The sequence below is a fragment of the Echinops telfairi genome, unplaced genomic scaffold (assembly GCF_000313985.2).
Source record: "Echinops telfairi isolate 266 unplaced genomic scaffold, ASM31398v2 ScPeMD7_7469;HRSCAF=8507_0, whole genome shotgun sequence".
In the NCBI taxonomy this organism is placed as follows: Eukaryota; Metazoa; Chordata; class Mammalia; order Afrosoricida; family Tenrecidae; genus Echinops; species Echinops telfairi.
Genome location: NW_022111372.1, coordinates 45,499,310 through 45,511,204, shown reverse-complemented (window position 1 = coordinate 45,511,204; position 11,895 = coordinate 45,499,310). Strand labels below are relative to the sequence as shown.

General features: G+C 36.3%; 1 protein-coding gene across 1 annotated transcript; it reads right to left on the bottom strand.

Annotated features, from left to right (window-relative positions):
* Positions 1-4,259: 4,259 nt before the first annotated feature.
* LOC101655806 (olfactory receptor 2T27-like) lies at positions 4,260-5,198 on the bottom strand. The gene has a single exon (XM_013005080.1). The coding sequence runs from the start codon at positions 5,196-5,198 to the stop codon at positions 4,260-4,262; it is 939 nt and encodes a 312-aa protein (XP_012860534.1).
* Positions 5,199-11,895: the final 6,697 nt, after the last annotated feature.

Genomic DNA, 11,895 nt, shown 5'->3' with positions numbered 1-11,895 from the left:
ATCGGGGTAGGTCCATGTGGCTTCTCAGTGATATCTTGCAGGAAGTGAGCCTTACCAGCTGAAGCAGGGAAATGGCTACGGCAGCTGCACCCTGGTCCAACTATCAGAAAGCAAGAGACCTGAGAACTAGAAATGTGGGGCTCACTTTATCTCTCTGCCCTTCAATTGATCCCACATGTGTTTATCAGCTAGGTTGGCACAATAAACCTTAACTATCTCATACAGAAAAGGAAGAAGTTTACCAACAACTTCAGTCTGAAATTGATTAAACATGCAATCAGTACACATTGATAATTATTAGTGATTGGAATAAAAAAAAATGGAAACAAAGAGAAAGGAATAAGTAGTTGGAAAATATGACCTTGATGAGAGAAATGAAGTGGGATATCACATGATAGAATTTTGAAAGACCAATGACTTCTTCAACGTAGATGTCTTTTTTCAACACCACAACAGTTGGATGTAAAAGTGGCTTCTCTAGATGAAATGTACCGAATTCAAGTTGAATACATTTGTGGGAAGAGACTATGGAGAAACAAAATATCACCAGCTAAAACCAGACAATGGGATGACTGTGGAACAGACAATTAGTTGCTCATTTATAAGTTCAGGTTGAAAATGAAGAAAATAAAACCAAGTTCATGGGAGCCAAAATACGACCTTAAGTATATCCAACATGAATTTCTAGAACATAGTTGACACATTGAACACTGAACAATGGCAGAAAATTTGGGAGGATATCAAGAACACCTTACATGCAGAAAGCAAATGTCATGTAAAAGACAGGAAAGAAAGAATGAGGACCTGATGCCGGGGGCTTGAGCGGAGAGCAAATGTTTTGAGAATGATGAGAGCAATGAATGCACAAATGTGCTTTACACAACTGATGTATGTATGGATTGTGATAAGAGTTATATGAGCCCCTAATAAAATGATTAAAAAGAAAAGAGAGACCCCAAAAAATAAATAAATAAAGGTGAATGTCAGAAAAGACTCTGAAACTTGCTTTTGGCTGTAGATCAGCTGAGACGAATGGGAAACGATGAAGTTAAGGAGCTGAACAGAAAATTTCAAAGTTCCAGAAGACAAATTAAAATATTAAAATGAAATGTGCAAAAACCTAGAGTTAGAAAAGAAGGAAGAACATGCTTAGCATATCCTAAACTGAAAGAACTAGTGGATAACTTTAAGCCTCAAGATGCAATATGGAAAGATTCTATGGGTAAAATATCGAATCTTTCAAGAAGCATTAAAGGAAGATTGCAAGAATACACAGTTACTATATTAAAAAGAACTAGTCGACATTCATTCCTTTCAAGAGGTATTATGTAATCCAGAACCACTGGCACTGAATGAAGAATCCAAGCTGCCCTGAATGCATTAGCCTAAAACAAGGCTCCAGGAATGGATGCACTACCAATTGAACTGTTTCAACTTCTGAAGCACTGGAAGCACTCAGAGATATGTGTAAAAAATCTGAACGACAGCTACTTGACCAATTGACTGGAAAAGATCCTTATTTATATGTACTCATTCCAAAGAAAGGTGACCCAACAGAATGTGAAAATTATAGAACCATGACCTTAATATCTCATGCAAGTAAAATTGTGCTGAATATCATCCCACAGCAGTTGCAGCTGCATATTGACAAGGAGCTGCCAGAAAATTAGGCCAGATTCAAAAGAGGACACGGAACAAGGAATATCACTGCTGATGTCAGATAGTTCTTGACTGAACACACAAGACACCAACAAGGTTTCATTGTATTTTATTGACTGTACAAAGGCATTTAACGGTGTGTGCCATAACAAACTATAAATAGCCTTGAGAAGAATGGGAATTGCAGAACACTGCATTGTACTTCTGAGGAACTTATACATGGATTAAGAGACAACTGTGGGAACAGAATAAGCATCATACAGTGTGGTTTAGAGTCAGGAAAGGTGTGCATCAGGATTGCATTCTTTCGCCATACTTGTTCAATCTGTATGCTGAGTAAATAATCAGAGAGCTGAAAGTGAAGCGGACTTGAACCATTTGCTCATGAAAGCAAGGATTGCAGCCTTGTATGGACTAAAACTCAGTGTAAAGAAAAAAAGATCCTACACCTGGACCAATGGGTAACATTATGATAAAAGGAGAAAAGAATGAAGTTGTCATGAATGTTCCCTTGCGTAAATCCTCAGTTAATCAAAGGGAAGATCAAATTGGATAAATCTGTGGCACAAGGCTTCTTTAAAGTGTTGAAAGGCAAGGATCTCACTTTGAGGATTAAGGTGCTCCTAACCCAAACCATGACATTTTTCTACTGTCTCATATGCTTGTGAAAGTTGGACATTGAATAAGGGAGTCCGAAGAAGAATCAATTCATTTGAATTGTGATACTGACAACGAATGTTGGATATATCATGCACTGTCAAAGAGCAAACAAATCAGTGTCTTGGAAAAAGTCCAACCAAAGTGCTCCTTAAAAGCAAATATGGTGAAACGTTGACTCATGTACTTTGAAAATGTTATCAGGAGAGACCGATCTCTTGAAAAAGATGTAAGTTTGGTAAAATAGAGAGGCAGTGAAAAAGAGGAAGACTTGGACAAGATGGATGGACACAGTGGGCCCAACCATAAGAACAATTGTGGGGAGGAAACAAGACCTGAAAGTGTGTCATTTTGTTGTACATAGGGTCTCTAGGAATCAGAACAGGGTTGATGCCACCTAGCAACAAATTAAGTTCAAGTCTGGCAAGTCACTAGTGACCAGCAACGTTCTTTCAGGTTACATTGCTGTTCACTGAACCTAGAATGCTTCCGAATATATAGATGAAGTATTTAGTAGGCTTCCCAACTATTTCACACCAAAGGAAACTGTGCCTAACTAGCTAGCATCATAATGCTACAACTCAATATTTTGATTACTAGTTTGCCTTTTCTGTCCATTATAGTAACAACATCAACTTTGTTTTATAAATAAAATTTTATTGTGAACTCAGTGGAGGTTTCCAAGTCAGATTTTCATTTTTCCAATCAAGAGTTGAAACGACTTACCAAATCTCCCAGTAACTTGCCCTGTACCTCACCTTCTTTTGTCCATCTCTTTCTTGATGGTGAGAGAAAAGCATGACTTTCTACCCTCATAAAAAGGTACAATCTGGAAAACTCACAAGGTCCATTCTATTCTGTCCTATACAGTTGCTATATTGAATATTTAGTTATTTTGAACCAGTTTTGATTCCAAACATAGCATTCGATATACTGTAGAGAAAATATTTTATTCTTGTATTTATATACTTATTCTGTAATTAAGGCATGCATATCTGTATTTTTCATTTGTTATAAAGGTCAAGTGATGAGTATTATTACATATCTTAACTCACAACTTCTTTGTCAAGGTCTCTATATTTATGATGTATATAGCTTTATTAATAGCAATGGATAGTTTAATAGCAATAAATCCTTATGTATGCAAAACATTTTATAGTCAACAACATTCACAGATATTTTAATTATTTCTAACTACTATGATTGATCATGTTTCAAAAGCACAAAAACTTTATTACAGTTGGAAAGTCAGGTATAATGATACCCATTTTATAGCAGGATATGAGGAACAAAGAAGCTAAAAGGGATAGCCCAGATCACACACATTATTTTCAGAGTTGAATTAGAATTCATGTCTTTTATTTATCGGTTACCCCTAGAAAACACGTGTGTTTGAAGCTCCTAATGTCAATTGCAGATTGACTAAGACTGTAAGTCGCTCCTTACCTTACAAGGGAAAGTTGGAGCTCACTGAGGTTAAACAATACACACAATGACAACACAAGAATATCAGGTCAGGATTAAAACCGGGATTCTCTTTATTATAACTGAAGACTCCCTTCCTCTCTTATCCCTACAATTGTGCTGTATGACGTCAGGGACGCTTTCAAAGAAATGGTTTGCCCTTTTTGACTCTTGAATAAATTCTTTACTTGAAATTGTGTATGTTTAATGGCTTACTCTGTTTATTGTATTCTTGTAAATGATTGGTAGCTCATTTAATTCCAGCCCCTCAGAATGTTGTACATATTTCATTATTTATAAATGTGCCTGCTTTTAATATAAAATCTAGTTGTCAAAAAGACTCATAAGAACTATGGAAAAGAAAGATGTCCTTTTGTTTTCAGCTATAATAAAACAGTAGCACTTCGGTTTCCTGTGCTGGCCAAGTCTCCACTAAGCTCCATGGACAGCCATCTTTTTAAAACCTGAAAGACTTCATTTTATTGAACAACCCAGCTACTGCCCATGACTTTCTTCAGAGCTCCCACTACCTCCTTGTTCCTCAAGCTGTAGATGAGAGGGTTCAGCATGGGAGTGAGGATGGTATAGAACACGGAGAGACCTTGATCCAGCTCTGGGGTGTGGGAGGAGCCAGGTGTCATATACACCACTGTGCTTGGACCCAAGTAGAGACTTACCACAGTCAAATGGGAAGAACACGTGGCCAGGGCTTTTTTTCTTCCTTCATGAGAGTTCATTCTAAGAACAGTGAGGAAGATGCGAATGTAGGAGGCTGTAATTAGAGATAGCGGCACAGTAATAAAAATGATGCTCATAACCATTATAACCATTAGGTATCCTAAGGTATCCTCACAGGAGAGCATCAGAATGGCAGGCATCTCACAGAAGAAGTGGTTGATTTCTCGGTTTTCACATGTGTTGAAATGCATTGTGTAAATTGTCTGTGCCAAGGAATTCAGCATACCTCCAATCCAGGACCCAACAGCCATCTGGATGCACACCCTGGGATTCATGATGGTTGGATATCTCAGAGGATTACACACAGCCACATAGCGATCATAAGCCATGAGAGTCAGCAGGATGCATTCTGCATCAGCTAACATCAGCCAGAAGAACATCTGAGCACCACAGCCAACACGTGAAATGGTTCTGCTCCCAGAGAAGAAATTAGTAGCCATCTTGGGTACTGTGCTTGAAACATAAGCCAGGTCGATGAGAGAGAGCTGACTTAGCAGAAAGTACATGGGCGTGTGGAGCCTAGAGTCCACCCAGATAAGGAGGACAAGGGTAGAATTTCCTACAACTGCAATGAAGTAGATGAGAAGGATGATGGAGATGAGAATGCTGGGGTGTCTGTTACCAGGGAAAAGTCCGAGGAGGATAAAATCTGACTGCCATGTTGCATTTCCTCTCTCCATAACTCAAGAATTCTGGCTAAACAAGCAAACAAAACATTGGGGAGAAACCATCCAAATTATTACATTTTATAATCTGGAGATTATTTTAAAAATTATTTAAGTCAAATAAATTTCTTTCTATTCAGAATCTAGGAAACCAATTCTTCACTTTATTTATACATTTATCTATCATATCCCAATATTTGAAGCCTACATATACAATAGTTTTACATATTAAGCCACAGAGCTATTCTAAGAATCAGAAACTATTAAACTGGAAAATTTCTATAAGACCTCTTGCTTATGCCTGTTTTATATATGAAGAAATGTAGAAGTTATACAACATGTTGTACATAATGAATTTCACTGAATTGTACAAACAAAAAATGCTGAAATGGCAAGGGTTTTGTTAAACATATGAGAACAAGAGTGAAGAAAATGCTGTAGATCTGATTTTGGTGATGACTGAACAGCTCTTCTTGATGTAACTGAACTATTAAATTGCATGATATGTGAATTATATACCAATGGAACTGTTTTTAAAAGAAAAAGTAGATAGATGCCTAGATGATAGATAGTCATAAAAAACTAGTTGTCATCAAGTCAAAGTCTGACTCATGGGAGACTCATGCAGAACTATGTTCTCTGAAAATAAGCTCTGGTCTTTCAGAAGTCCATCTTTAGATAGAATGAAGCTGCCAATCTTGTAGTTAACAGTTGATGTTTACGTATTTGAGCCAACATCCCAACTATATTTGAGCCCATTTTTTGGAGCCATTGTGTCAATCCATCTCATTGAAATATTTTTATTTTTCAATTACCTGCTCCTTTACCAAGCCTCTTGTCCTTCTACAAGGACTCATCCCTAACATGTAAGAAGTATATGAGACAAATCACATCTTCCTTACTCAAAGGAATATGTGGAGGAATCTAAAAAAATGATGCCTATTTGTTTTTCGATGTGAAGGGGATAGTGCATTTGGAATTCTTTCCACCAAGACAGACGGTTAATCAAGCTTTTATTTAGAAGTTCTGAAAAGATTGCATAACACTGTGTGACAAAAAAGGTCTGATTTGTGGCAGATGAGGGACTGGTTTTGCCACCATGACAATGCACCTGCTCATGCAGCCATTTAACAGAGATGGAATTCTGGAATAAAACCGCATGCCTTTTTTGCCCCATGAACCTTACTCACCTGACCTACTCTGTTTTGTTTCCACTAATGAAGAGGGACTTGAAAGGACAGCAATTTGACAACACAGAAGAGGTGAAGAAAAAAATGAGGGAGGTGCTGTCAGCCATCCAAACAGATGAGTTTGAAAAATGTTTCCAAGAATGGAATTTCAGATTTGACAAATGTATTGTGTGTAACAGAGAGAACTTTGAAGGAGGTGGTAAGGTTTTTTTGTAAAAAAATTAAATACATAGCTCTGAAAAACATTCTGGTATTTTTGATACCCCCTTGTATGTTGGCCAAACATCTTCCAAGGAAGATTTATTTGTTCTTCAGGCAATTCATGGTACATTCAATGTTCCTCAACAACACCATAATTCAAAAACAGCAATTCTTCCTTAGTTATCCGTATTCCTTGTCTTGCTTTCACATGCATTTGAAGCAATCAAAAATACCATAGACTTGCATGTTAGTCCTCAAAGTGACATATTTAGTCTTTAACACTTTAAAGAGGTCTTTTACAGTAGACTTACCCAATGCAATGCAACATTTGATTTGATTTTTACTGCTGCTTCAATGTGTTTTGAATATGGATCCAAGTAAATACTTCAAAATTTCAATAATCTCTTTTGTTGTATTGGTAGTGATGTATAATCTATACTGAAGGCTATAATCTTTGATCTTCAGCAGTAAGTGCTTCGAGTCATCTTGTCTTTCAGTCAGCAAGATTGCGTCATCTACATATCTGACTGTCGATGAGTCTTCTTCCAATCCTGATTCCAGGTTCTTCTTCATATAAATTAGCTGCTCAGATTATCTGCTCAAATTATACATTTAATAAGTATGCTGAAGGAATATAACCCTGGCCACATCTTTTCTGATTTTAAACACATAGTATCCTTTTGTTCTACTTAATCACATTTAATTGCTCTAGAATTTCCATTCTTTTCAATGTTATCCATAATTTGTTGTGATCTACACAGTCAAATACATTTGACACAAAATAAGCATATTTCTGGCATTGTATGCTTTCAGCCAAAATCCATCTGTAATAAATGATACATCTCGCTCTACATCTTCTGAATCTGGCTTGAATTTCTGACAATTCCCTCTTAAGGCATTGATGCAACCAGTTTTTATTTCTCATTAGTAAGTTGTTACTTTTACGTGATATTAATATTTTTCAATAATTTTGGCATTTGGTTAAATCACTAATTGTTTGAGTGGGCACAGATATGAATGTGTTCTACCTGTTGGCTAAGTAACTGTCTTCCATATTTCTTGGCATAGACATGCAAGCACTTGCAGCATTGCATCTGTATGTTGCAACATCTCAAGCGGTATTCTACCAATCCTGGAGTCTTCAGTGCAGCCTGGACTTTGTGCTTCAGTCTCATCACGTCTTCATCAGATGTTACCTCCTTACCTTTTTTTTTTAATAAGGTTTTTTTGTTGTTGTTTTTCCATCAGCAACTTTATTGGTCTTTTTCTTACTAATGCAGTTTTTAATTTTCTTAAAGCTTCTTTAAGGGCTCTGTCTGTAGGGAAATCTATGAAGATTTTCCCTTAGGAACCATACAAATCAATTGTCATAATTTTCTGAACTGGAGTCTTTGCCTTGAATTTAACTGGCCAAGCAGATCCTCTTGGAATCCACTGTTTTTATTGGACCCTGTTTTGAAGGCACTCTAAGAAGACTAAGACAAGTGTATAACTGACAGGAATTTCCTGCAGATTTCACTGCCCAAAGAAACATAATTAAACACTTTGTTTTTGGGGGGAAAGATCCTATAGCTATGAACTGGGGTCCCACTACCTATACTTGTTTGAATGATCCTTTGGCATATATATATCTTACCAAAATAAAAAAAATTAAGTTTAAAGTAAACGCAGTTTCAAATAGCAAAATACTATGTGGGCATGTTATAGCCTCAAAATTAGATATATTGTGTCAGAATAAAATAATGCCATGTTTTCATCCACTTATATTGCATATGCTGCTAATATTTATAGTTTTAATAAAATCTGTATGATCATAAACTATGGGTATCTGAACAAAACTACCAACTTCCTACTGGACAGCTCATGAGCTATACACATCTTATTTCTCTAACTATTCAATATGTAAATAAGGACATTTTATGTTTAACGATGGGATAAATCAAGACAGAGATCCTGACTAGCATCCTATAATAAGAGGGATTAATTTTTAGCTATCTTCTTCATGATTATTGTCACTTGATCACCATGACTAGTCAATGTAGTCTATTGAAGTTTTAATGGCTGGCATATTTTACTTGATCCATTTGAATGCATTTATTGATTCTTAATGATCAGCCACTTTCACAGGCTTGAGAGTTTTAACTATTTAAAATGTATTAGTGGACAGAAATCCATCCAGTTTTTATCAAATTTAGCAGCAAAGAAGGATTTCTTAAAATATTTGGATACAATTATAGCTGAATTTAGAATTTTTTTTAGGTAAAACTTTGAGTACTTGAAGTATTTGGAGCAGACAATTGATTTCAGTAGTGTGTAGCAGCAGGAGACTCCTCAAACTGATTTTCTCTAATTGCTCATGCTATCCAATCTTCTAGCCACACTTCTTTACTCCCAGCAGTTTTCTTTCAGTCAATCCATGCTCAAGGCAGCATCCTCAATACTTTTGTAGTTGGGGCCATTGCTGTGTCCCCTAGACTCGTTATTGCAATGTCTGTCCCATTGTGCTGTCAATGCCTTTTTTATTATCACTACTACAACCTGTATGATCTCTGAGAAAAGACACCATATCTTTGTATTTCCAGACCACACTAAAGCATGACCCTTGAGTCAATTCCTCATCATAGTGACCTTATAGGAATTATGAAAACTGTCCCACATGGTGTTCAGAGCTATACATCTCTGGGGAAGCAGACCGTCACGTCTTTCTCCACAGAGTAGCTGATGGGTTTGAAATTGCTGACCTTAGGTTAGCAGCCAAATGCTGAGCCACAGCACCTCCAGGGATCCTTTCCATATTCCCAGTCCCTGTCGACATATTTTATGCACAGGAAATTATATTATTTAAATTTAATGCAGCTATTACCCCCACGATTCAAGTATAACCAGAATATTCTTTGAGAGAGGTCATCTCAGACCCTCGACAAGATGGACTGACACAATGGCTGAAACTATGGGCTCAACACATGAACACGTGGAAAGATGGCACGGGACTAGGCAGTGTTTCCTTCTGTGGTAAATAGAGTCACTACAAGTCAGAAGGGACTGAAGAGCACCTGTCAACAACAAACCCCTGTGATATGCTCCTTCAGCTAATCCAATGGCTGACTGCGTAGAGTATCATAAATCAACAAAAATGTCCTAAGATCCCTTCTGACTGTTTGAATAAATGTATTTGTAGTGTTTGCCCCTGCCTGCCTGTGGGCAACTCACAGTGCTTTTTAAAACATAAACTTACATATTAGAATGAAAGGAATGTAATGTAGGGGAGAAAATGGAATAAAATGGCACATTTGTTGATGCTGTGAAAAACACTCTTTTCAATGACTTATCATTCTAATAAAATATATGATTTCATTAAGTACTAGTGAGCCATAGATTTCCTATGAAAACTCAATAGTAAAAACAATATATAGTAGCTCAAATTATTAACTTGTTTTTAACCAATAGGCTGTGATCTAAGTATCTGGAGCTCAACCAAAGCTATGCTTACACAGACAGGGTCTCTGCCTAATTCTTTGTTGATACGCAAATCACACCTGATAATTTGACTAAGCTTGAGTGCAGAATTACCCTTTAGTAATTGTTGTGCTAAGGATAAATATGTAATAATAAATAACACATGGCTCTCTGTTTACTACCCTAGCATTTTATAACCAAAAGGAGAACTATGCTACTGTCAACATGATGTTGACAGTACAAAATAGACTTATAGTTGTAAAATTGATATTGAATTGGAAAATATAATTATTATTATGAATTATATATTAGCATATATGTTTTATATAAATCCATGCTTTTTCATCTGCACCATTAAAATAGAGTGAAAGACTAAGTCTTCCATTTTAGACCATCTCATTTGAAGGCAATGTCTAGACAAAGTAGAAAAATGTTTAAATTTTGGAGTTCTATTAAACAATAAGTTCACTAGTATACATGATGTGAAACCATAAATATGGTTTTTAAATAAAATATTTTGCTAATTCAACTAGATATTTTGAAATTATGAATTCAAACATATCAATAATTCACAAGTTCATCAACGTATACACACTATTGCAATAAAGTGTCTACTCAAAATACTTAAAATACTCAAACTCTTAATTAAAAAATTATTCCTGAATGTAATCTATAATGGTGTCCAAATATTTTAATAGATTCTGATTTGATTTTATGACTATGACAATCTCACATATTTCTACTGTAGAAAATGGCCTTTCCAATAGAATGGCTACCTTAAATCCCCATGTGTTATCTTCTGTAATACTTTCTCTTCAAAAGACTGAGATCTTCTTTCCTCTTAGGACCATGCAGCTCTTTGACGTGTCATTTATCAGACTGCAGACAGAAAGCCGGGTTTGTTCATAGAGGATGGTCGCATCTCCCGCCACAAATCACCGTGGCTTAGGAGACCATTTTCCAGATGTGTTTCCCACGATCTTGGGGTTACATATGTGGTTTGAATAGTAAGACTCTCCCCAGTGAGTAATCCAAGGACCAAGAACCTTGGGACTATGTCCTGAGGGAACCTTGCCTCTAGATATTAATTACCTCCAGGCCCTGGGTCCCTTATGAATATTTAAAATGCTGAGAAAGAAAAATATTCTCATCCAATCTTCTACTTTAAGAATCACTCCTCTCCAGGAATATTTTCTAATGATCAAAATGCAAAGTTGTTTATTCTATAATCAATAAATTTGTTTAAAACACAAAAATAATTCTCTGAAATTTCTATTTAGACGCATAATTGAACCAATTGTCACTTTTAACTAATGCTACGTCTGTATGTTTCAGAGTGTAACTATATGCCATAGGATTTTTAATGGCTAACTTTTCTAAAATGCATCACCAGCAGGACTTTCTTCCAAAGCACCTCTGAAAAGCTAGAACCCCCAACCTTTCAGTTAGCATTTTAATCCATACCCCATTTACACCACCCAGGAAATACAAAGTCAAAACCGTTCCTGAAGAAATAATGTAAGAACCATCACACTATTAATGACGTGTTGTTCAAAGTCTGGCCCTTAGTTCGGAAGGTGGTTACCAAGAAATTATTATGAGATGATTGGTCAATGTAAATAGCAGATAATCCACCCATAATATGATACAGGAAAGTGTGTCTCAAATATACTAACCTTTGTACCGACCAGGGAGGTGGGTAGTCTTGTCCTCAGCCAGCGTGCATTGGGAAGTAGATTGCAGCAGATAAAGTTAAGTTAAAATTCAGCATTCTACTCCCTTTTCACTCATTTATAACTACTTTGTTTTATTATTTTCTGCTATCTCTTGAATTGGGATTATTCTCTGTTTAATTTTGTTGTTGA

Coding starts and splice junctions, on each gene's coding strand:
- LOC101655806 (XM_013005080.1), bottom strand. CDS start 5,198: ATGGAGAGAGGAAATGCAACATGGCAGTCAGATTTTATCCTCCTCGGA.